This window comes from Symphalangus syndactylus, chromosome 3 (assembly GCF_028878055.3).
Source record: "Symphalangus syndactylus isolate Jambi chromosome 3, NHGRI_mSymSyn1-v2.1_pri, whole genome shotgun sequence".
In the NCBI taxonomy this organism is placed as follows: Eukaryota; Metazoa; Chordata; class Mammalia; order Primates; family Hylobatidae; genus Symphalangus; species Symphalangus syndactylus.
The window spans coordinates 136,328,585-136,349,696 of record NC_072425.2 but is presented as its reverse complement, the minus strand read 5'-3'; the positions used below and the strand labels follow the sequence as shown (position 1 = coordinate 136,349,696).

Below are 21,112 nucleotides of genomic sequence, written 5' to 3'. Positions count from 1 at the left end.
GTGAGCCACCACGCCCAGCCACACTTCTTAAGGGTAGGAATTATGTTACAGCATCTCTGAATTCCATATAAAATCTATCACAAAATTTCAACCCATAAACTTCTATCCACACATATTTCTTTTTCTTTCTTCTTTTTTTTTCAAGACAGGGTCTTACTCTATTGCCTAGGCTGGAGCACAGTGGCGCAATCACGGCTCACTGAAAGCTTGGCCTCCTGGGCCCAAGCAATATTCCCACCCCAGCCTCCCAAGTAGCTGGAATTACAGGCACGTGCCACCACATCCAGCTAACTTTTGTAATTTTTGTAGAGACAGGGTTTCACCCCGTTGCCCAGGCTGGTCTCGAAATCCTCGGCTCAAGCGATCCACCCACCTTGGCCTCCCAAAGTGCTGGGATTACAGACATGAGCCACTGCGCCTGGCCCATTATATTTCTTAACAGGTTAGATAGTTTCAAAATTAAGACTCACCATGGAGGTATCCAGACTGAACGTGCTTCCGAGCCTAGGCACATCTGGTCTGGGCTCCATTTGTGAGGGCAATGAAAATGGAAGTGAGTGCCGGTTGGTTAATTCTCTTCCTGTCCAGGGATCACCGGAACTTGGGGCAGATACTGGTACTTTGGGGATTGGCCGGGGCAGCCATGAGTCTCCAAGGCGGCTAGAGGGGACAGGGGGCAGTTTGTCTCTGGACGGACAATCGCCTGGTGTACAAGGCAAGGGGCGTCTTTGAGGTCGGGATTCCGCTCCAACAGAATAAGGCCGGTCTGGAGGCGGTGGTGGTGGAAGATCTCGAAGTGTGGGAGGTACTGGCAATGGTTTGTCTTTATGAAGGGAGCCAGAAGCAGCCTGTGGAAGCAGGGTGAAAGCAAATCAATAAAAACCCACTAGTACACAGCAAAGAATCCAAAAACTGCAGTAATGAAAAATGCTTTACCTTAGAAGCAGTTCCAAGAGCAGAAGCACTTGAGGGAACACATACTCGCTGCGGCAGAAGGTCAAGTCGTGGTGGCACTGGGGGAAGGGAAGCTTGTGGGGCCATGGAGAATGGAGAAGGCGGCCGTTCCACCTAGGGTACATAAAAAATTTAACAGGTTACTCTCGTTTGGGGAAATGGCATCTTTCAACTCTCCTAAAGCTGTGGATGGCAAATACCATGGGAACACTTACAACTACAAATGGGCCAGACTTAGGTTTGAGGTCGAACACACCCTCTTAAAAAACTTCCAGAGACTCTAGACTTCCTGAATAATTTTTGTGTCACCATAAGAGGGCACTCTCAATCACAGAAACACCATACCCATGGCAAGCCACAGGTAATCTATCTAGAAAGGACAAGGCTACAAAAAGTTTCCTAGCTTACGATTTTAAAAATTACTACAGTTTTCTACCCCCTTATCTTTGGAGAAAGAAAAAAATGTTTTCAAGATTAAAAATAGGAATCCATATAAGAAGAAAGGGGCAGGCCATGCATAGTGGCCCACATCTGTAATACTAAGATTTTGGGAGGCAGGAGTTCGAGACCAGTATGGGCAACATAATGAGACCCCGTCTCTACAAAAAATAAAATACAAAATTAGCTCGGCCATGGGGGCACACAGCTATTTGGGAGGCTAAAGCAGGAAGATTACTTGAGCCCAGGAGTTTGAGACTGCAGTGAACCATAATCATGCCACTGTACTCCAGCCTGGGCAACAGAGCAAGAGCCTGTCTCGACAAAAATAAAAAAAGGATGGCGGTGGTGGGGGTGCAGATATTAATCTCTTAACAAAGTACCTGGGAAAACAATGTTTAAGGGACATAATAAAGAAAGAGATCAATGACGGTGAATTCGCTATGAGTTACTAAGATATGAAAGAAGATGAGAGTCGGGACAGTGGCTCACACCTGTAATCCTAGCATTTTGGGAGGCAGGAGGATTGCTTGAGGCCAGGAGTTCAAGACCAGCCTGGTCAACATAGTGAGATCCCTCTAAAAAATTTTTTTTAACTAAAAACTTTTTTAAGGTGAAAATTTGTAAAGAAAAATGATCAAGAACATCACTAAAAAGCATCTTGAGTCCTTCCAAATAAATTATTTCAATTCAAGAATTAAGGTCAGGCACAGTGGCTCATGCCTGTAATCCAAGCACTTTGGGAGGCCGAGGCAGGCAGATCACGAGGTCAGGAGATTCAGACCATCTTGGCTAACACGGTGAAACCCTGTCTCTACTAAAAATACAAAAAATTAGCCAGGCGTGGTGGCGGGCGCCTGTAGTCCCAGCTACTCGGGAGGCTGAGGCAGGAGAATGGCATGAACCCGGGAGGCGGAGCTTGCAGTGAGCCGAGTTCATGCCACTGCACTCCAGCCTGGGCGACACAGCGAGACTCTGTCTCAAAAAAAAAAAAAAAAAAAAAAAAAAAGAATTAAAAGGGATTAATATTTTCTGTCAATTTGAGCTGTAAAAAATGAGGTACCAAATTAGAAGAAAGAACACATATATAACCTTTTCCATTTCTCTGTCTATAGTAGGCTTAGGAATAGCTGATAAGCTTGTCAAGGTAAGCTGTCAAGAAATATACAGTAATTCATTAAAAAAAAAAAAAAAATGCTACTCTGCATTTAAATTCCCCAACAGCAAAGCAACACTGACAGAGAAACAGCCATATTTAGTCCTGTTATTAGTGTTGGGTGGTGGATGACAGAAAAGAAAGCTCTCATCTTTAGCTCTGTTTTATCCACATGCTTAAGATAACGGGCTCCCAATTAGCTGACAATGCAGCATGAGCAGCTAAACAGCTCAATGACAAAAGTCAAAGTTACTAGTCAAGCCTCCTCTCACTTCATCATAATTATTTTGTCAGTAGCTATATCCTGCTGATTTTTCCCTAAAAGATTCTCATATCTGTATATTTCATCTCATTCTACTTACCAACCCCAGACCTTATTTATTTATGGGAGACAGGGTATTGCTCTGTAGCCCAGGCTGGACTGCAGTGGCACAAACATGGTGCACTGCAGCCTTGACCTCCTGGGCTCAAGCCATCCTCCTGCCTCAGCCTCTCAAGTAGCTGGGACAAGGTGTGCACCACCACACGTGGGTTTTGTTTTGTTTTCTTTTTGGGCAGGGGGGCATGGGTAGACAGGGTCTTGTCATGTTGCCCAGGGTGGTCTCAAACCTCTGGACTAAAGTGATCCTCCTTGCCTTGGCCTCCCAAAGTGCTGGGATTACAGGCGTGAGCCACCGCGGCTGGCCGTGATTTATTAAAACAACCTAGTGAACTTCCCAACTTGTAGTTTATCTCACCACATCCTTCTGCTTACCACTATCAGCTTAGCCATTCTTAAACACTCACCAACTCAAAAACCACCAGTAACTCCCAATTTGCCCTGTTACAAAATCTCACCCTCCTGCCCGGCTTTCACAGGTCTTTCTAATCTGGTCTCTGCAACCAAAAGTATTTCCCACAACTCCGTAACAAGCGTCAACGCTGCTCTATTCAGGCTCATCTTTTCAGTGTTTACTGCACATGCTATGATTATTTCGACTTCCGTATCATTCTTCAAATCCTTTCCCCATTCTGGAAGGCCCTCTCTGCCCATCATCAATCTTTCTCTCATTCCTTAAGCACAGAGGGTTGAACTAATCATATTTTTAAATTCATGTCTCAACAGCATAATGGATCCTTGCAATATTCTTTTTGTTGTTGTTGTTGAGATGGAGTCTCACTCTTGTTGCCCAGGCTGGAGTGCAATGGCGGGATCTCAGCTCACTGCAACCTCCGCCTCCCAGGTTCAAGCCATTCTCCGGCCTCAGCCTCCCAAGTAACTGGGATTATAGGCATGCGCCACCATGCCCGGCTAATTTTTGTATTTTTAGTAGAGATAGGGTTTCACCATATTGGCCAGGCTGGTACGGAACTCCTGATCTCAGGTGATCTGCCCGCTTCGGCCTCCCAAAGTGCTGGGATTATAGGCGTGAGCCACTGCACCCAGCCGCAATATTATTTTATCGCAGCATATAAGGTTCCAGAAAAGGTGGAACCTTTAAAAATTTATAAATGGGAAATAAATGATCAGAGAAATACGAACATTTCCAAGACTTAAAGACTTAAAGGACATAAACATCCAAATAGAAAGGGTTTATTACATACCTAGCTCAATGAAGGAAAAGAAACCCACAACAAACAAACCAAAAATACCCTTACATTTTTTATCAAATCAAGGATGAGGAAAATATCTTAAAAGCTTCTGGCAGGCCAGGTGCAGTGGCTCACACCTGTAATCCCAGCACTTTGGGAGGACAAGGCAGGCGGATCACGAGTTCAGAAGATCAAGACCATCCTGCCTAACATGGTGAAACCCTGTCTCTGCTAAAAATACCAAAAAATCAGCCGGGCTTGGGGGCAGGCGCCTGTAGTCCCAGCTACTCAGGAGGCTGAGGCAGGAGAATGGCATGAACCCGGGAGGCAGAGGTTGCAGTGAGCCAAGATTGCACCACTGCACTCCAGCCTGGGCGACAGAGCAAGACTCCGTCTCAAAAAAAAAAAAAAAAAAAAAGGCTTTTGGTGACAGAGGGAAAGGAAGCACTGAAAAGCAAAAATACATTAGAAGCTAGAAGTCAGTGAAGCCTTAACAATTTAGAGCAGAATATTTATCAACCTAGAATTCTGTAACTAGTCAATTCACATTTGAGGGTTGAATAAAGGCATTTTAAGACACCAAAGTCTCTCACCCTTTCACAGAAAGCTACTTTAAGGACATAAACAAAGAAGTAGAGGAAAATACGGGAACCAAGGTACTCCAACAGAGGAGAGGCAATGAAGTCCCATGAGGATGGCAAGGGGACACCTCAGGGTGACAAGTAGTGTGGCACAGAGAAAAACTGGAGCATACTGGAGTGGAACACAGATGACTCCTATTTCCTACACAGCAGTACACGGTATCACATACTACTATACTAACAGATTTTATTTCACAGAAACTATATTGAGAGGATATCTGAGAGTATGGTATGATTTGGTAGTGACAGGTACAAACTGAAAACTAAGAAAATAAAAATAATTATACCAGGAAAAGCAGAAAGTTGTATAAGAAAGCAAAACTAATTACTGTATAGTAGGTTACTTGGCACAGTAAGGAGTGAAATCAGGTAAACACTGAGTAATAAGCCAAATTCAAATAACTGTAGTGGGAGGATATGGAGTAGGGAGGAGGCAGACAGCAAGAGACCTAAACCCTCTCCCACAATATCTGAGGTGAAGAGATCAAGAATCCAGAAAAAGCAGTATAAGCATATGGTTAAGAAACACAGAGGCAGTAAACAGTTTCAAGAATTAAAACTCTGAACGACGGGACAGAGAGGTGCTGGAGGGGCAGAGGCAGGAACCAATGTTTTTGTTAAGTTTTTTAGCAATTCTTTTAAACCTTAAAAAATTCCATGTGCATTCACCAACTATAAGTAGATTCAGTATATTAAAAACAAATCAAAATAAAACAAAAAACAACATCTACCAGGATGTGAAGAAACAGGCATTCTCATTCTTTTCCATACCTTCAAGAGTGATTTCAAGACCAAAAAAGGGGGATAAACTTTAGTAACTATCCAAAAGTTAAATATTTTTACTCAAATTATTTTATTCATACAAAATATATAATGAACTATAAAGTACAAGGAATAAAACATCCATGTACTTACCTACCATCCAGCTAAAAAACAAAATACCATTATCACTGTGATATTCCCATAAGCCCCTCTGGTAATTATAACCCTCCCCTCTATCACCGTTGAAATACACACTCCCTTATGCAGCAATCCCACTGCTAGCCTAGACAGACTTGTAAAAGCAGGCCAATATATGTAAGCCTGCAAACAATATGAATGTTCATTAAAAGGAAGACAAAATAAATTATGGAATGGCCAAATGACAAAATACATGAGGCTGGTTTTTTTTCTGTTTGCATTTCTACATGGCTAGGGAAAGTGTGTTCCTTTACTTCTTTCCTCTAAACTCCTATCCGACTTATAGTGTACCCAACAATTTGGAACAATGTTCACTGTCTGCCTTGTGTTGAAGTGTTTCACCTGCACATATGCCCTCTTCCTAAATAAAACGATTAGCTCCTTGAAAGCCTTGTCTTAGACTTCTTATCCCATATAGCACTCAACCATCTAGCACAATAAACATTTTGAAAAATATGCATTAACTGTAAAAAATTCAGATATTCCACAGAATTTAAGTGCTCTGAATTCCTATCCTAAGAAATAACGGTGATTAGTTTGGTATGTGGTCATCCAATTTTTCTATGTATATGCTTAAAAAATTTTTTTTACAGAAGTCACACTACACATTGAATAAAATTACTATTTATTTATGAGACAGGGTCTCGCTCTGTCACCCAACCTAGAGTGCAGTGGTACAATCACAACTCACTCCCGCCTTGAATTCCTGGGATCAAGCAATCCTCCCATCTCAGTCTCCAAACTAGTTAGAACTACAGGTGTACACCGTCGTGCCCAGCTATTTTTTTTTTTTTTTAGGGCAGCACGGGGGCAGTGGTGGTAAAGATACGGTCTTGCTATGTCAAATTGCTGGGCTCAACTGATCCTCCAGTAGTTAGAACTACAGGTGCACAACACCATACCCAGCTTTTTTTTTTTTTTTTTTGGAGTCGGGGGTAGAGATAGGGTCTCACTATATTGCCAAGGCTGGCCTCAAACTGGGCTCAACTGATCCTCCAGCCTCAGTCTCCCAAAGTACTGGGATTATAGGCGTGAGCTATAGGCATGCCCAGCCCCAACCTTCTAATGCCAAGACTCCATTAAAATAAAAAAAAGGGAACAGAATTTATTCTAGTTGCATTAGCAAAAGAGCGTCCAGTTCTTTTATTTCTCCCTCATATTCTCCACCAAGAGATATGAATAAAGTCTTAGTCCTAAAATACAGACAGTAAGAACATGGGCCTTAAGCTGGAATGCTTGGTAACAGATGCAGCTCACAGATGCTTCAACCTACTAGCTGTGTGATCTTTGGCAAATTCCTTAACCTCTTTGTGCCTCAGTTTCTTCATCTGTTAAATAAGGATAATAGTAGTATGTACTCATAGGGTTGTAGTAAAGATTATATGAGTAAAAAACAAGTAAAGTGCTTAACACAGTATCTGTCATATAGTAAATGCTCAATAAATATTAGCTATTAATACTACCTATCATTGTAGCTTGGATATCGTTAAGTGTTTTACGGCTTTAAAACACAACTCATAATGGATTTTGCCAGTCTCCTAAACTGCCATCTTACCTTGGCACCAGCCAATTCCTTCATCATGAAGAGAGTATCATCAGCTCGTTCATCATCATCATCATCATAATTTGGGGAGGGAGCTCCCTCTGCTCCTTGCCTCAACAGGCTGCCACTCCCTCTAGGATCAAACGGATCTACCACGATGGGTTCAGTACCTTTAATTTCACATCGGCAGAAAGGACAGCCCTGACCTTCTGATTCCTGCAGAAGAAGCAAAAGATAGTAACAGATGCATCTGAAAATACTTAAAATATTAATCTACTAGAAAACACATTTCCTAGAGATTAAAAAAAAGTAAAAGTTTAAACCTAACCCCAAAACCCAGGCCACCCCTTATATCAGTAAAAGCTATATAATACCGAATTTTCCAAGGTGATTACACAGCTGAAAAATGTCGCTGTTTAGATCCATACCTGCCAGGATGTAAGACAGGATGTGCACATGAGGTGTCCACAGGGCTCAATCTTTACATCCTTATCATTTTCAGCACATATTTTACACAGTTGGAATGTGGAGCCCATCTCACAGTATAATTCATATTGTTCCTTTTATTAAAAAAAATTAAGACTATTAGTTGAATAAATAACTGCAATTATAAATGTTAACAGAAAATGTGAAGACTTGTTTCCTATACAAATTTTGTTTATATAAAAATGTCACAACAGTGGTTTATTTTCTATTAAACCAGAAAGCATCTAGTCTGGGTCCTATTTTAAGCTCCAGGGTTTAAAGTGAAACCACATACACACAAATTCGGTAATCTAGTCAACAGCTGAAATTCACTAATCTAGTCAATGGTGTTCCAATCAATTCAATTATGCTGTCAGTTCTATAAAGAACATACTAAAGCTTGTGTACAGTGATATGGTTATAATGTGAAACAAAACTCACCTGGGTCACTTTGATATGGTCTTGGGGAGTTGGTTCACATAAGCCAGTCAGATCAGGATTCTGATTTCGTCCATCAGGAAACAAATAGCTGTAAAGAGTAACCAACCTTGGGTTTTATTGAAGCCAATTTACCAGTGCTTGCTAATACAGACAAATGGAATCTGAGAGTTTCTCCATTCTAAAAGGGCAACTTGGTGTAAGTATAAAGATAAATCTTAATTCAAAAAAATAAATACTACCAAAAAATAATACTTCAAAAAAATAAATAACACAGAACAGTTCAAAGATATTCTCCAAAAACTGTTATTCCTTCTCCAGGTAACAATGCCATAGGCTCTATCTTTTAATCAAGGGGTTGGTTAGCAAAGCTTTTCTGCAAAGGGCCAGATAGAAAATCATTTAGGATTTGTAGGCCACATTAGTCTGTGTCACATATTCTTCTCTGATTGTTTTTTTCAAAACGACTCTTAGGAAAAACTATCTTGGCTCACCCGGGAACAAACAGGTGGCCCATGGGTCACAGTTTACCAACCCATTTTTAATCAATGGATGGCCACCAGATAGAAATTCGTGTGTGTCTGTGTGTGTGTGTGACAGATTCTTTTTATTTTTTTTTGAGGTTGCAGTGAGTGATCTTGGCTCACTGCAACCTCCGCCTCCTGGATTCAAGTGATTCTCCTGCCTCAGCCTCCCAAGTAGCTGGAATTACAGACACCTACCACCACGTCCGGCTAACTTTTTGTACTTTTAGTACAGACAGGGTTTTGCCATGTTGGCCAGGCTGGTCTTGAACTCCTGACCTCAGGTGATCTGCCTGTCTCAGCCTCCCAAAGTGCTGGGATCACAGGTGTGAACCACTGCACCCAGCTTAAATTCTTAATTTAAACTGCATTTGCTTTTGACCAAAGACCTGAAACACCTTTATTTACAGGTTGAAGAAAATGAGAGACATCAATTTAAAAGCAATGTAACAAGATGCAAATTAAGCTACTGAGATCATCTACCAGGGAGATCCAGTTTCTAGCATCAAACTGTTCTGACATTTGGGGCAGCACTTCTTTCCAACCCAATGCTATTGTAAGTAAAAGATAATATATAATATAAAATGTATTTTCCTAATCACTTTAAAATACAAGCTAGTTTTCTGCCATCTGGTCAACTGTTAGTATTTTTAAGTGTTTACCAACTGATAATTAATTTGAATTCTCAAAGGAATAGCAGTTCTGGAATAAATAAGGACTTAGTTATGAATAGCAGCATAGGTTACAAAAGCCCAAGGCCTGAAGAAGTGCTGCTGAACAAAAGTGAAGTGAGGATGAAAGCAGATGAAGGCCACTGAGGCCTATGGCCATTAGGAACATTGAATCACTTGCATGCCGGCTAAATAACTGGTCAAATTTTCTGCTAATTGGTATATATTAAAACCTAACATAGGCTTGAAAATAAGTTAACATTTGGAAAAAAGAAAGATAAAGTTTATTTATGGTAATAACTGAAGCGGTAGGTAGAGAGTAATTTCACTCATGGAATCCCTAAGAAAGAAAAACAAAAGTCTTCCAGGACCTGAAGGTCAAATCAATATCATCTATTAATATTTTCCTGAATCTTAGTCTGCAGTTTAAGAAACCTGGAATAAAGTCATTAATGATGAGGTTGTACAGCTCCTAAGTTCCTAGACTCTAACAGATGGTATGCAGTAGGTACTCACAAGCCTTCCCTGAAGCCATCAATCAGTGCTTGGAAGAGAGGTTTATTGTGAGGGATTGTCTGGAGAATGTTCCCATCAGCAGTAACATACCCAATAGCCCACTGACCCAGACGAGTACAGCTCAGCCGGAAGATATAACTATGAACAGACATAAACAGAAGCTTTAGCAGATTATGCTGGTATTAGGGTGGAAGGCAAGGCAAGATACAGACAAAAATCAAAAGGACCGTCAAGAATAACAATAACTTTCTTTCTTTTTTTTTTTTTTAAGACGGAGTCTGGCTCTGTCCCCCAGGCTGGAGTGCAGTGGCACAATCTCAGCTCACTGCAGCCTCCGCCTCCTGGGTTCAAGTGATTCTCCTGCCTCAGCCTCCCGAGTAGCTGGGACTACAGCATGTGCCACCACGCCTGGCTAATTTTTGTATTTTTAGTAGAGATGGGGTTTTGCCATGTTGACCAGGCCAGTCTTGAACTTCTGATCTCAAGTATCTGACCACCTTGGCCTCCCAAAGTGCTGGGATTATAGGCGTGAGCCACCACACCCAGCCAAGAATAACTTCTTCTGAGCTTCAAGTCAGTGACAAAAAAAAAGAAAATATTTTAAAAAAGAGAGTAACTTCTTCCATGACTCCACACCAGAAGCAAAAGATACATAAACTCAATTCTTTTTTGTTTTTGTTGTTTTTGAGATGGGGTTTCGCTCTTGTAGCCCAGGCTAGAGTGCAATGGCGTGATCTCAGCTCACTGCAACTTCCACCTCCCAGGTTCAAGTGATTCTCCTGCCTCAGCCTCCTGAGTAGCTGGGATTACAGGCACCCGCACCACACCTGGATAATTTTTGTGTTTTTAGTAGACACAGGGTTTTACCACTTTGGCCAGGCTAGTCTCAAACTCCTGACCTCGTGATCCGCCCGCCTTGGCCTCCCAAAGTGCTGGGATGACAGGTGTGAGCCACTGTGCCCAGCCATAAACTCAATTCTTAAGTGGCCTGAAAGCACTTATCAAATTATAGGATCTGAATTAAGTCAATACGTCTGATAAACAGATATCAATCCTATTGCAGAATCTTGGCTATTGCGAAACTAATCAAGGCCATGTTTCTTCTATACTAGTAGAAGTCTCAAGACAACAAAATTCAGAAGAATAAATCTCTTTGCTTCATTGCACTGACCTGCCAGGTTTGTGAATAAATTTCTGGAGCCGAGCTTTCACTTCGTCATACGTCAAAAAAGCCATGTAGCCAGGATGAGTTACGGCGAGGCTGTTCCAATTCCTGAGCAAAGAGGACCAGGGCTAAAGAAACGAGATCAATCACAGACTATTCAGGTCAGACGTACAACCAACTCAGAGGGCAATGAGAAACAAAACAAAACAAAACAAAAAAAAACAACACCAACTCTCAATTCATTGTCAGAAATTTTTAATTATACCGTCACTCAGAGGGAAGACACACGTGTCCAGGAGATTAAAAACTCTGAAAAGCTATGAAGAAAAGAATATATGCTTATAGGGAGAAACTTAACGATACAAAATGAAAATTCTAGAATTTGTAAAGCAGCTCTAATTAACAGTAGTGGGGTTGAACAACAACAAACTGAAAACCAGGATAGGGCCTATAGGTGCAACTAATAAGTTCCAAATAAATGTGTATGCAAATTGGCACAGACAACACCAGAGAAAGCATTATTTTTAGAGAAAAAGAAAGGAGTTGTTTTTGAAGCATCTAAACATCTCAATATTAACAGTCAATTTCAATAAAACAGGAGAAAAAGTTGCAAACATACACAAATATCCAATATCAGAAAACTAATATATCCATATTTTGGCCATTCTACAAACATTAAAATGATACAAAAGAATAATATTCAATAATAAGGAAAGATGTGAGGAGAAGAAAGCAGGTGGTATAGCTGTCATTTTCACTACATATACATACACACATGTACATATATTTTTAATATGAGGTAGTTTTAATCTTTTTTCGGCATAGTTCCTAAAATGAATTAAAATACTTTCATACAGACAAAAACCCCAAATGTTATTTTAAAAAAATTAGTACCCTACCTGAAAGAGTCGGGTAAAGATGTCAAATTCAAAAACCGAAATATAATCATTGCAGGTCAGATCAATAGTGGATTTCAGAGCCATGGCCTCCAGCCCAGAACTGATGGGATGCACTTCATGTAGAGCCTGTCGAAAGCTCTTCCAAGGGACTATTGTCCTGGGGTGGGGGTGGAGAGGAGGCACAAAGTGAAATAACAGAGATAATTCCAGGCATCGCCATAATCAAGGAAAGGAAGGAGATCCACATTAAGCTCTCAATACCAATTTCAATTATCTTAATTCAATATACAGGTCAACTTCTTTAAGAACAGAAAGAAGGGGACCAGGCACCATGGTGCATGCCTTTGGGAGGCCCAGCACTTTGGGAGGCCAAAGTGGGCAGATTGCTTGAGCCCAGCCTGGGCAATATGGTGAAACCCTGTCCCTACAAAAACAAACAAACAAACAAAATTAGCCGGACTAATTAGTTCCAGCTACTCTGGAGGCTGAGGTGGGAAAATCACTTGAACTTTGGAGGCAGAGGTTCCAAGTGAGATCGTGCCACTGCACTATAGCTTGGGCACCAAAGTGAAACCTTGCTGCAAAAAAAGAAAAATAAAAAATAATTTACAAATAAAGACCGGGTCTTGTAATGTCATCCTGGGTAGTAGTCTCAAACTTCTGGCCTCAAGCAATCCTCCTGCCTTGGCCTCCTAAAGTGCTGGGACTACAGGAGTGAGCCACTGTGCCTGGCCAAAAATGAAGGCCTTTAAAGAGAAACTTGGGCCTAGCACAGTGGCTCATGCTTGTAATCCTAGTACTTTGAGAGGCCAGGGGGAAGGATTATTTGAGGCCAGGACCTCGAGACCAGCCTGGGTAACACAGCAAAATCCTGTCTCTGCAAATTAGCTGAGCCTGGCAGCACACATGTGTAGTCCCAGCTACTTGGGAGAACTGCTTGAGTCCAAGAGTTTGAGGCTGCAATTAGATATTATTGATTGTACCACTGCACACCAGACTGGGCAACAGAGTGACATCCTGTCTCAAAAAAAAAAAAATAACACGACAAAACCCAGGATATTTCTATTTACACTTAAAAATACAAGCTTGATGCATAAATCAACCTATATAATATATATATAGACAATACAGCACAATGGAAAAGGTAAGCCACAGACTGGGAGAAGATATTTGTAATGTAAGTAACTAACAAAGAACTAGTAACCTATAATAAGAGAAAGATAAACCACTCAATAAGAAAATGGGTAAATCAGAAATAGGAACAGGCAAGTAAGAATAAGAATCTTGACTGGTCATAAAGGTAAGAAGAAGCTCAATCTCCCTTCTCATCAGGGAATATAAAGCAAAATATTATACCAATTCACATCGCCAGCGTTAGCCAAATTGTGGGGCTACTGTAAAATATGAACTGGTACACCATTTTGGAAAGAAATTGGACAATACTTAGCAAAGCAAAAGATGTAAAACCCCAAGACTTAGCAATTCCACTCCTATGTATGTAAATAAAGACAATTTCTTGCATATGAAGACAACTTAGATATTGTTCACTGCTGATAGCAAATAATGTGAAATGTACATGTCCATTAAGAGCAGAATGGGGCTGGGCATGGTGGTTCACGCCTGTAATCCCAGCACTTTGGGAGGCTGAGGCAGGTGGATCACGAGGTCAGAAGTCGAGACCATCCTGGCTAACACAGTGAAACTTGTCTCTATTAAAAATGCAAAAAATTAGCCGGGCGTGGTGGCAGGCACCTATAGTCCCAGCAACTCAGGAGGCTGAGGCAGGAGAATGGTGTGAACCCAGGAGACAGAGCTTGCAGTAAGTAGAAATCACACCACTGCACTCCAGCCTGGGCAACTGAGCAAGACTCCGTCTCAAAAAAAAAAAAAAAAAAAAAAAAAAAAAAAAAAAAAAAAAAAAAAGCACAATGGAAGGGGAGAGAAAGGGAAGAGTATTCAAAGAGCATGGGTTTCAATTTAATCTGCAAAACAGGGAAAAAACTTAATATTTAACCAAAGCTGGCCAGGCGCGGTGGCTCACGCTTGTAATCCCAGCACTTTGGGAGGCCGAGGTGGGCGGATCACGAGGTCAGGAGATCGAGACCACGGTGAAACCCCGTCTCTACTAAAAAAAATACAAAAAAGAAAAATTAGCCTGGCGTGGTGGCGGGCGCCTGTAGTCCCAGCTACTCGGCGAGGCTGAGGCAGGAGAATGGCGTGAACCCGGGAGGCGGAGCTTGCAGTGAGCGGAGATCGCGCCACTGCACTCCAGCCTGGGTGACAGAGCAAGACTCCGTCTCATAAAAAAAAAAAAAAAAAAAAAATATTTAACCAAAGCTAGGAAATACATACACACATATTACTTTTCTCAGAGAGTTCCCAAATTTTAAATATTTTATTAGTAAAAAAGTAAAGAAAAAACTCATAAGCTTTAGTTTTTCATAGTTCAAATTCATTATTCTGAGACTTACTTTTCCCCAAAAGCTTTTCTCCAAAATTCTGCAGCATCTGCTTTAGTAATCCGAAATGTGTCTCCCTGAAAGAGTCCACTTGGAAAGATTCCTTTTAGTTCTGCCAGCATGTGGCTGAAGATGAGGGACAGTTTGGTTAGGTTTCGCCTACAAATGATCAGAATGCAATAATTAAACACATACAATTATATTTTAAATGCACCAAATTCACCACACAAGATGTATAATTAACATGAATATTAAAATACATTTAGAAAGAACTTCTTCAAATATTCTTTCTGGCCAGTATTATTCAAGGATATAAAAAAGTAGAGAAAAGAAATGGGCTGTTGAGGATGTTACATATTCAGTGATATTGTTGTCCTTATTTAAAGAAGGGTTTTAGAAACTTTTTGCTCTAAGATCATATGAAAGATACAAATACAATGAAGAAATACTGTTGCATTCACTGCCTCCACTTTTATCTTCTCCATTCAAATAGATATTATGAAGTAAACGAGAAAACATTTAGTCATATATTTTAAAGCTTTTAATCTTGAATTAATAAAGCTCAATAGCTAAGCATGAACATGGACAAATTTACTTTTTTAAGATGACAGGTAAGAGAATTCAACAAATAAGTGTAAGAACTTATGCACTGCTATAATCACTCTATCACAAAAGAAAAAAATGTTAGGAAACCAATGTATTATTTCCTGCTTTGCAGGTGTATTTATCAAGTATATTTATCATCATATAACATATCTAAATAAAAGATAAAGTCTTAATAAAAAGAATTTTTAAGTATCCAGACCTAATAAATGTTTTCTTTCACTAAATCAGACCTTAAAGAGATAAATTTTACCCAAACTCCTCTTCCTTTACCAAAAATGAGATGCTAACATCCAAACCACACAAAAATTTCTACATAAGTGCATATGGTACTGTTAACAATTAGTTAATTTTGTTCTCACAACCTGTTTAATGGATATGATTACAAAGATGTCATACAGGCTGAGAGTGGTGCCTCATGCCTGTAATCCCAGCACTATAGGAGGCCGAAGCGGGCGATCACTTGCAGTCAAGAGTTCAAGACCAGCCTGGCCAACGTGGCGAAACCCTGTCCCTACTAAAAAATACAAAAATTAGCTGAGCATGGTAGTGTGCACCTGTAATCTCAGCAACTTGGGAGGGCTGAGACAGGAGAATCCCTTGAACCGGGGAGGCAGAGGTTGCAGTGAGCTGAGTTTGTGTCACTGCACTCCAGCCTGGGCGACAGAGCGAAATTCCATCTCAAAAAAAAAAAAAAAAAAAAAAAAAAAGTCACACAGTACCATTTAACATACCAGATGTAGTCTCTACTTTTCCATGTGTCCTTTGATCAGATTACCTTTGTTCTCTTTAATGCTATTGCCACAGAAACAGGATACAGATGATATAGATACTATTACACTAAACAAGCTACTGAATACATGTCTATTTTCCTTTGACCCAATAATTTGTATTTATGTATTCAAAAGTTTATTCTTGTCATATAAATGTACTATATTTATTTATTTTGAGACGGAGTCTCGCTCTGTCGCCTGGGCTGGACTGCAGTGGCGCGATCTTGGCTCACTGCAAGCTCCGCCTCCCAGGTTCACGCCATTCTCCTGCCTCAGCCTCCCAAGTAGCTGGGACTACAGGTGCCCGCCACCATGCCCAGCTAATTTTTTTGTATTTTTAGCAGAGATGGGGTTTCACCGTGTTCGCCAGGATGGTCTTGATCTCCTGACCTCGTGATCTGCCAGCCTCAGCCTCCCAAAGTGCTGGGATTACAGGCGTGAGCCACAGTGCCCAGCATAAATGTACTATAAAATTTCAAGTCAAATAGTGATCAGTTACTGATTGCCTAACAATCCTCTATTAGGAACAGATTTTTCTTTTTTAATGCTATACTGGAAGGTCACCATCAGTGCTATCTTTGTCTTTCGTGGATAAAATGCAGCACCAAATGATCCAAGTCTTCATATCCATGACTTGTTCGAAAAATGCTACTGAAATCTTTTTTTGGCCGGGTGGGGTGGTTCACGCCTGCAATCCCAAAATTTTGGGAGGTCAAGGCAGATGGATCACTTGAGGTCAGGAGTTTTGAGACTAGCCTGGCCATTTCTAAATAGTCTAAAAATACAAAAATTAGTGGGGCATGGTGGCGCATGCCTTTAATCCCAGCTACTGAAGAGGCTGAGGCAGAGGTTGCAGTGAGCTGAGATCGCGCCACTGCACTCCAGCCTGGGCGACAGAGTGAGAATCGGTCCAAGAAAAAAAAAAAAGCACTTATCCAATCTTTAAAGTCCATTAACTGTTTTCTTCCTAGCACCTTGAGATCCTTTGATTATTGTTTAATAGAATTTCTACCATTTACCAAAGAGAAAATAGACAAGATCAAGAATATATCACAAATGGAATATGAAATAGGTAACGTGAAAGAAACCCTGCAAAGCACAAGTTAATCCCAATGAATTTACTTTCCAGTCTTCCGCAGGACCCTAGACTGCACAATCAGCAGCCTGAGGCTCAGACATCTACATCTACATAACATTCTGTCAAGCAGTAGTCCTTAAACTATATTACTGAGAACCTACTATGTGTGTGAAGAACTACACTAAACAGTATAGCAGGATAATGAATGAGATGATAGAAAAAATGTGTCACACTTCTGAGGTTATACCAGAGCTCTTTCTGAAGCAAACAGGTTTGAATTTTACTTCTTCCTGAACATGATCTTGCCTTGGGTTTTGCAGTGTTGTCTTCTCTTGGTTCTCCTACTTCCTTTTGTTCTTTCTTGGCTTTTCTCCCCCATCGTCTTAAGCGGTATTTCCCAAGAATCTGCTCTCTGCTATTTTCAGTTCTTTCTCTGTGTACTCTCTCCTCTTCCTTTGCCATCTCAGGGCTTTAAAAACTACTTAGCAAACAATGCCCAAATCTTAGGCCTTGGTAGTTTTTTCAACTATCTACTCTACCACATTTCCTCCACTTGAATCTAGCACCTCAAAGCAACATGTTCAGAATTAAACTATTCTTTCTTAAATCTGCTCTTTCTTCACGTACTTTACTTCTGTATTTAATGACAACACCATCTTACTTCCCACAAGTTCAAAACCTGAAGAATCTTCTCAGCTTCTTTCATTTACCGTGTTCTCCATATCTGATTAGTCAATTTGTTGCCAATCTGTCGTCATTCCTACCTTCGATTTATGTGGTGTTGGCCTAATGCAAACTCCTTGGTAATAATTAAAATTAAAATTAAAATTCCAGTCTTGGTCTTCAGTGTCTCTTTCTACGCAGGTCCAATTCTTACGACATTTAACTGCCTTTTGAAGAAGGGAAAAAATAAACAACCAATTTTCACAGCCAATGGGATAAAATCCAAACTCAGCTTGGATTTTAAGGCTTTCCATTGACCTGGATCTAACCTATCTTAGTTCTTCACTAAGAAGAACTTCACTAAGAAGAACTTCACTAAGAAGAACTTCACACGAAGAAGAAGAACTAACTTCTTAGTTCTTCACTAGTATGTTCTAGCCAAACCAAGTACTTCACCTTTTCTTACACCTGCCACTCTTCTTTGTTTCTCAGCCTTTGCCTATCTGTTTCTCTGGTCTGAAATAAGACCCAGTTTAAATGTCATTTCTTTAGGAGCCAGCTAGACATAATAAAATGCTCAAAAACCCCAGCGTTTTCTCTGCAGTTCTCTTACAACATCTGAACCCATTCTGCACTATAGCTATTTGTGCACACGATGGCTAAATCTATTTCTGACTTGTATTTATACCCCTCTGGGCCAAGCAAATGGCAGAAATTTCTAATGATCAATATACCTTCAGAAAACATTTGAGTGCCTACTATGTGCTAGGCTCGGGGTGAATACAGCAACGAACAAAATAAAATTCTTGCTTCTATGACATGTACATTCCCATGAGAGTGTTATCAGATGGTAGGAGGAAAGTGCTGTGAGGAAGAATAACACACAGTACGAGAAGCCATGCAGGATTGCTGTTTAGGGAGGGTAGTCTTAGAGACCTTATCGAGTGTTGGTTTTTAAGCTGAGTCTGAAGTGAATACAGGGAGTGGGTCTTGGAATAACTGGACCAAGCTGGTTATCTTTGGTTCTTAAAATAATTTTCTACCGAAAATCTACCAGGTACCTAGCACTATGTTGGATCAAAAATAAAATATGCATACCAAAATAACAGACACAGGAAGCATTTTTATTTTGTAAAGTAAGCCACACACACAAAAAGTTATTGACCACAAAGATGTAATGGCACCAGGTACCTAAGAGCAGTTCAAAGTGCCGACAGTTACGGGAAATCAATTTAAGACATTTTCCTACTCAAGAATGCATCCCTCCAAAAAGCCTGCTTACATTTCTTAAAACCACCAGAGATATCCACTGTAAGCATCATACTTCTTAAAAGGAAATAATGAATTTACAAAAGTCCATGGGTCAGAGCATTTTGTAATCAATCTGAAGCTTATGGTTCAGTGTCTACAGTATATGGGGCAGAATTTAATCAGCAGAATCTGTCTTAACATGTAAAAAGAATGAGGCATGATATAGACATTTGAGTTTACATGGTAAGCAATACTTTAAAAAATTCTGTCAGCAGTTACCTTAACTCATATAATGAGTTCTAACGATTCTCCAAAGATCTACAGAGGAACACAACTGTTCAATTTTTTGTAAATGCCCTGAAGACAGAACTTTTCTTTCTTCAGTTCTAGTAGCAGCAAGCAGTACTGGCTTTCCTTTAATACAGTAACACAGTGCTGAGGAAGGGGGTCATTCACCTTCTACTCTAACCATCTAAATCTACGTAACTGCAAATTCTACTCTACAGCCTCCATCTTCCTCTTCTCTTTTCCTCTCACAACTACCTCATAATCAAATGCTGATTCTGTACGCGGCTTTTTTTTTTTTTTTTTTTAAATTCAAGACTGGTGTCATTTCTTTTCTCTCTACCTCAGGGCCTACCTTCAAAGACAATGTACCTTCGTGCCTCAGGCCCAAAGCAATGTTATGCATTTTCCTGTGTACAATTTCACATAATAAAAAACTAAGATTTACATATCACCAATACACCAGTATATTAAAAATTAAATGAGCAATTATAGCTATTGTTTTAGCTTCAAAGGTAAAAATATAAATACAACTTCATAGGAATCACAATCACCATCTTAAGCAAGACAGGAGTTGAAAAGTGGCCTTTATATGAATGATGAGGTAAACAGAAAAATCTCTGAAACTATTTTGACCAGTACAGTCACTACTATATAGAATACTGAAAAAGTTATCTTGTAACTCTTGCCCATAAGGTACTTTGAAGAGAAAGAGGAAACATGAAAACAAACACATTATGAGAAGATAAATTAACTCCTTCTATTAAAAATGCATGTATTAACATTTAAGACAAGGAAACTGCAGCCTCGACCTCCCAGACTCATGCGATCCTCTCACCTCAGCCTCCTGAATAGCTGGACCTACAGGCCACTATGCCTGGCTAATTTTTCTTCTTTTTTTTGAGACGGAGTCTCTGTCGCCCAGGCTGGTGTGCAGTGTCCTGTCTTGGCTCACTGCAACCTCTGCCTCCCAGGTTCAAGCAATTCTCCTGTCTCAGTCTCCCAAGTAGCTGGGACTACAGGCACACACCACCACACCCAGCTAATTTTGTATTTTTAGTAGAGACGGAGTTTCTCCATGTTGGTCAGGCTGGTCTCGAACTTCCGACCTTAGGTGATCCACCCACCTGGACCTCCCAAAGTGTTGGGATTACAGGTGTGAGCCACTGCGCCTGGCCTAATTTTTGTATTTTTAAGTAGAGACAGGGTTTCACCATATTGGTCAGGCTGGTCTCGAACTCCTGATCTCAGGTGATCCACCCGCCTTGGCTTCCCAAAGTGCTGGGATTACAGGTGTGAGCTACCACGCCCAGCCACTTTTTCTATTTTGTGTGTGATGGGGGTCTCACTATACTGCCCAGGCTGGTCTCCACCTCTTGGGCTCCTCACACCTTAGCAGAAATAACTTTTTAACGTATATTTTCTGTCTGCAGATAATTTAAATGAATTTATGTCTCAGGGAATTTAAATGAATAGTTAACTGTATAAACCCTATACAGGGCCAGAAAAATTAATCTACTAAACTAGTATTATCTATTCTAAAACAGAGATTTGCCAAATCTCAGACTATCAGAATTATTTTACTTGAATATTATTGTTCTGAAGAATTAACACAGAAATATCAAAAATCATCTCACCTACTTCAAAAGTCTCTTAAAAATGGTTTAAAGACTCAAAAAAGTTTATATGATATTTAAAAAGAGAAGGAAACAAAACTTTCATTTTAAAAACAGTAATTTAGGCTGGGCACAGCAGCTCACACTTGTAATCCTAGCTCTTTGAGAGGCTGAGGCCGGTAGATTGCATGAACTCAGGAGTTTGAGACCGGCCTGGGCAATACAGTGAGACCCCCCATCTATACAAAAAAATACAAAAATTAGCGAGGTATGGTGGTGCACAGCTGTAGTCCCAGCTACTAGGGTTGCTGAGGTGGGATGATAGCTTGAACCTGGAAAGTGGAGGTTGCAGTGAGCAAAGATCACACCACGGCACTCCAGCCTGGGTGACGAAGCAAGACTGTCTCAAAAAATAATAATAAAAAATAAAGAAAAGTAATTT

The 21,112-nt window shown here is 40.4% G+C and overlaps 1 protein-coding gene across 4 annotated transcripts in view; it reads right to left on the bottom strand.

The window, feature by feature from the left end:
- CBL (Cbl proto-oncogene) overlaps positions 1-21,112 on the bottom strand; it is a 105,348-nt gene that overhangs the window by 22,706 nt on the left and 61,530 nt on the right. For all 4 annotated transcript variants that reach the window (XM_063636587.1, XM_055273470.2, XM_063636585.1 and 1 more), the window contains 9 exons: positions 14,414-14,560; positions 11,943-12,099; positions 11,050-11,171; positions 9,879-10,016; positions 8,171-8,258; positions 7,693-7,824; positions 7,277-7,480; positions 937-1,068; positions 471-848 (listed from right to left, as the gene is read on the bottom strand). In XM_063636587.1, the coding sequence (XP_063492657.1) occupies positions 471-848; positions 937-1,068; positions 7,277-7,480; positions 7,693-7,824; positions 8,171-8,258; positions 9,879-10,016; positions 11,050-11,171; positions 11,943-12,099; positions 14,414-14,560 (1,498 nt within the window). The remainder of the gene's footprint in view (positions 1-470; positions 849-936; positions 1,069-7,276; positions 7,481-7,692; positions 7,825-8,170; positions 8,259-9,878; positions 10,017-11,049; positions 11,172-11,942; positions 12,100-14,413; positions 14,561-21,112) is intronic.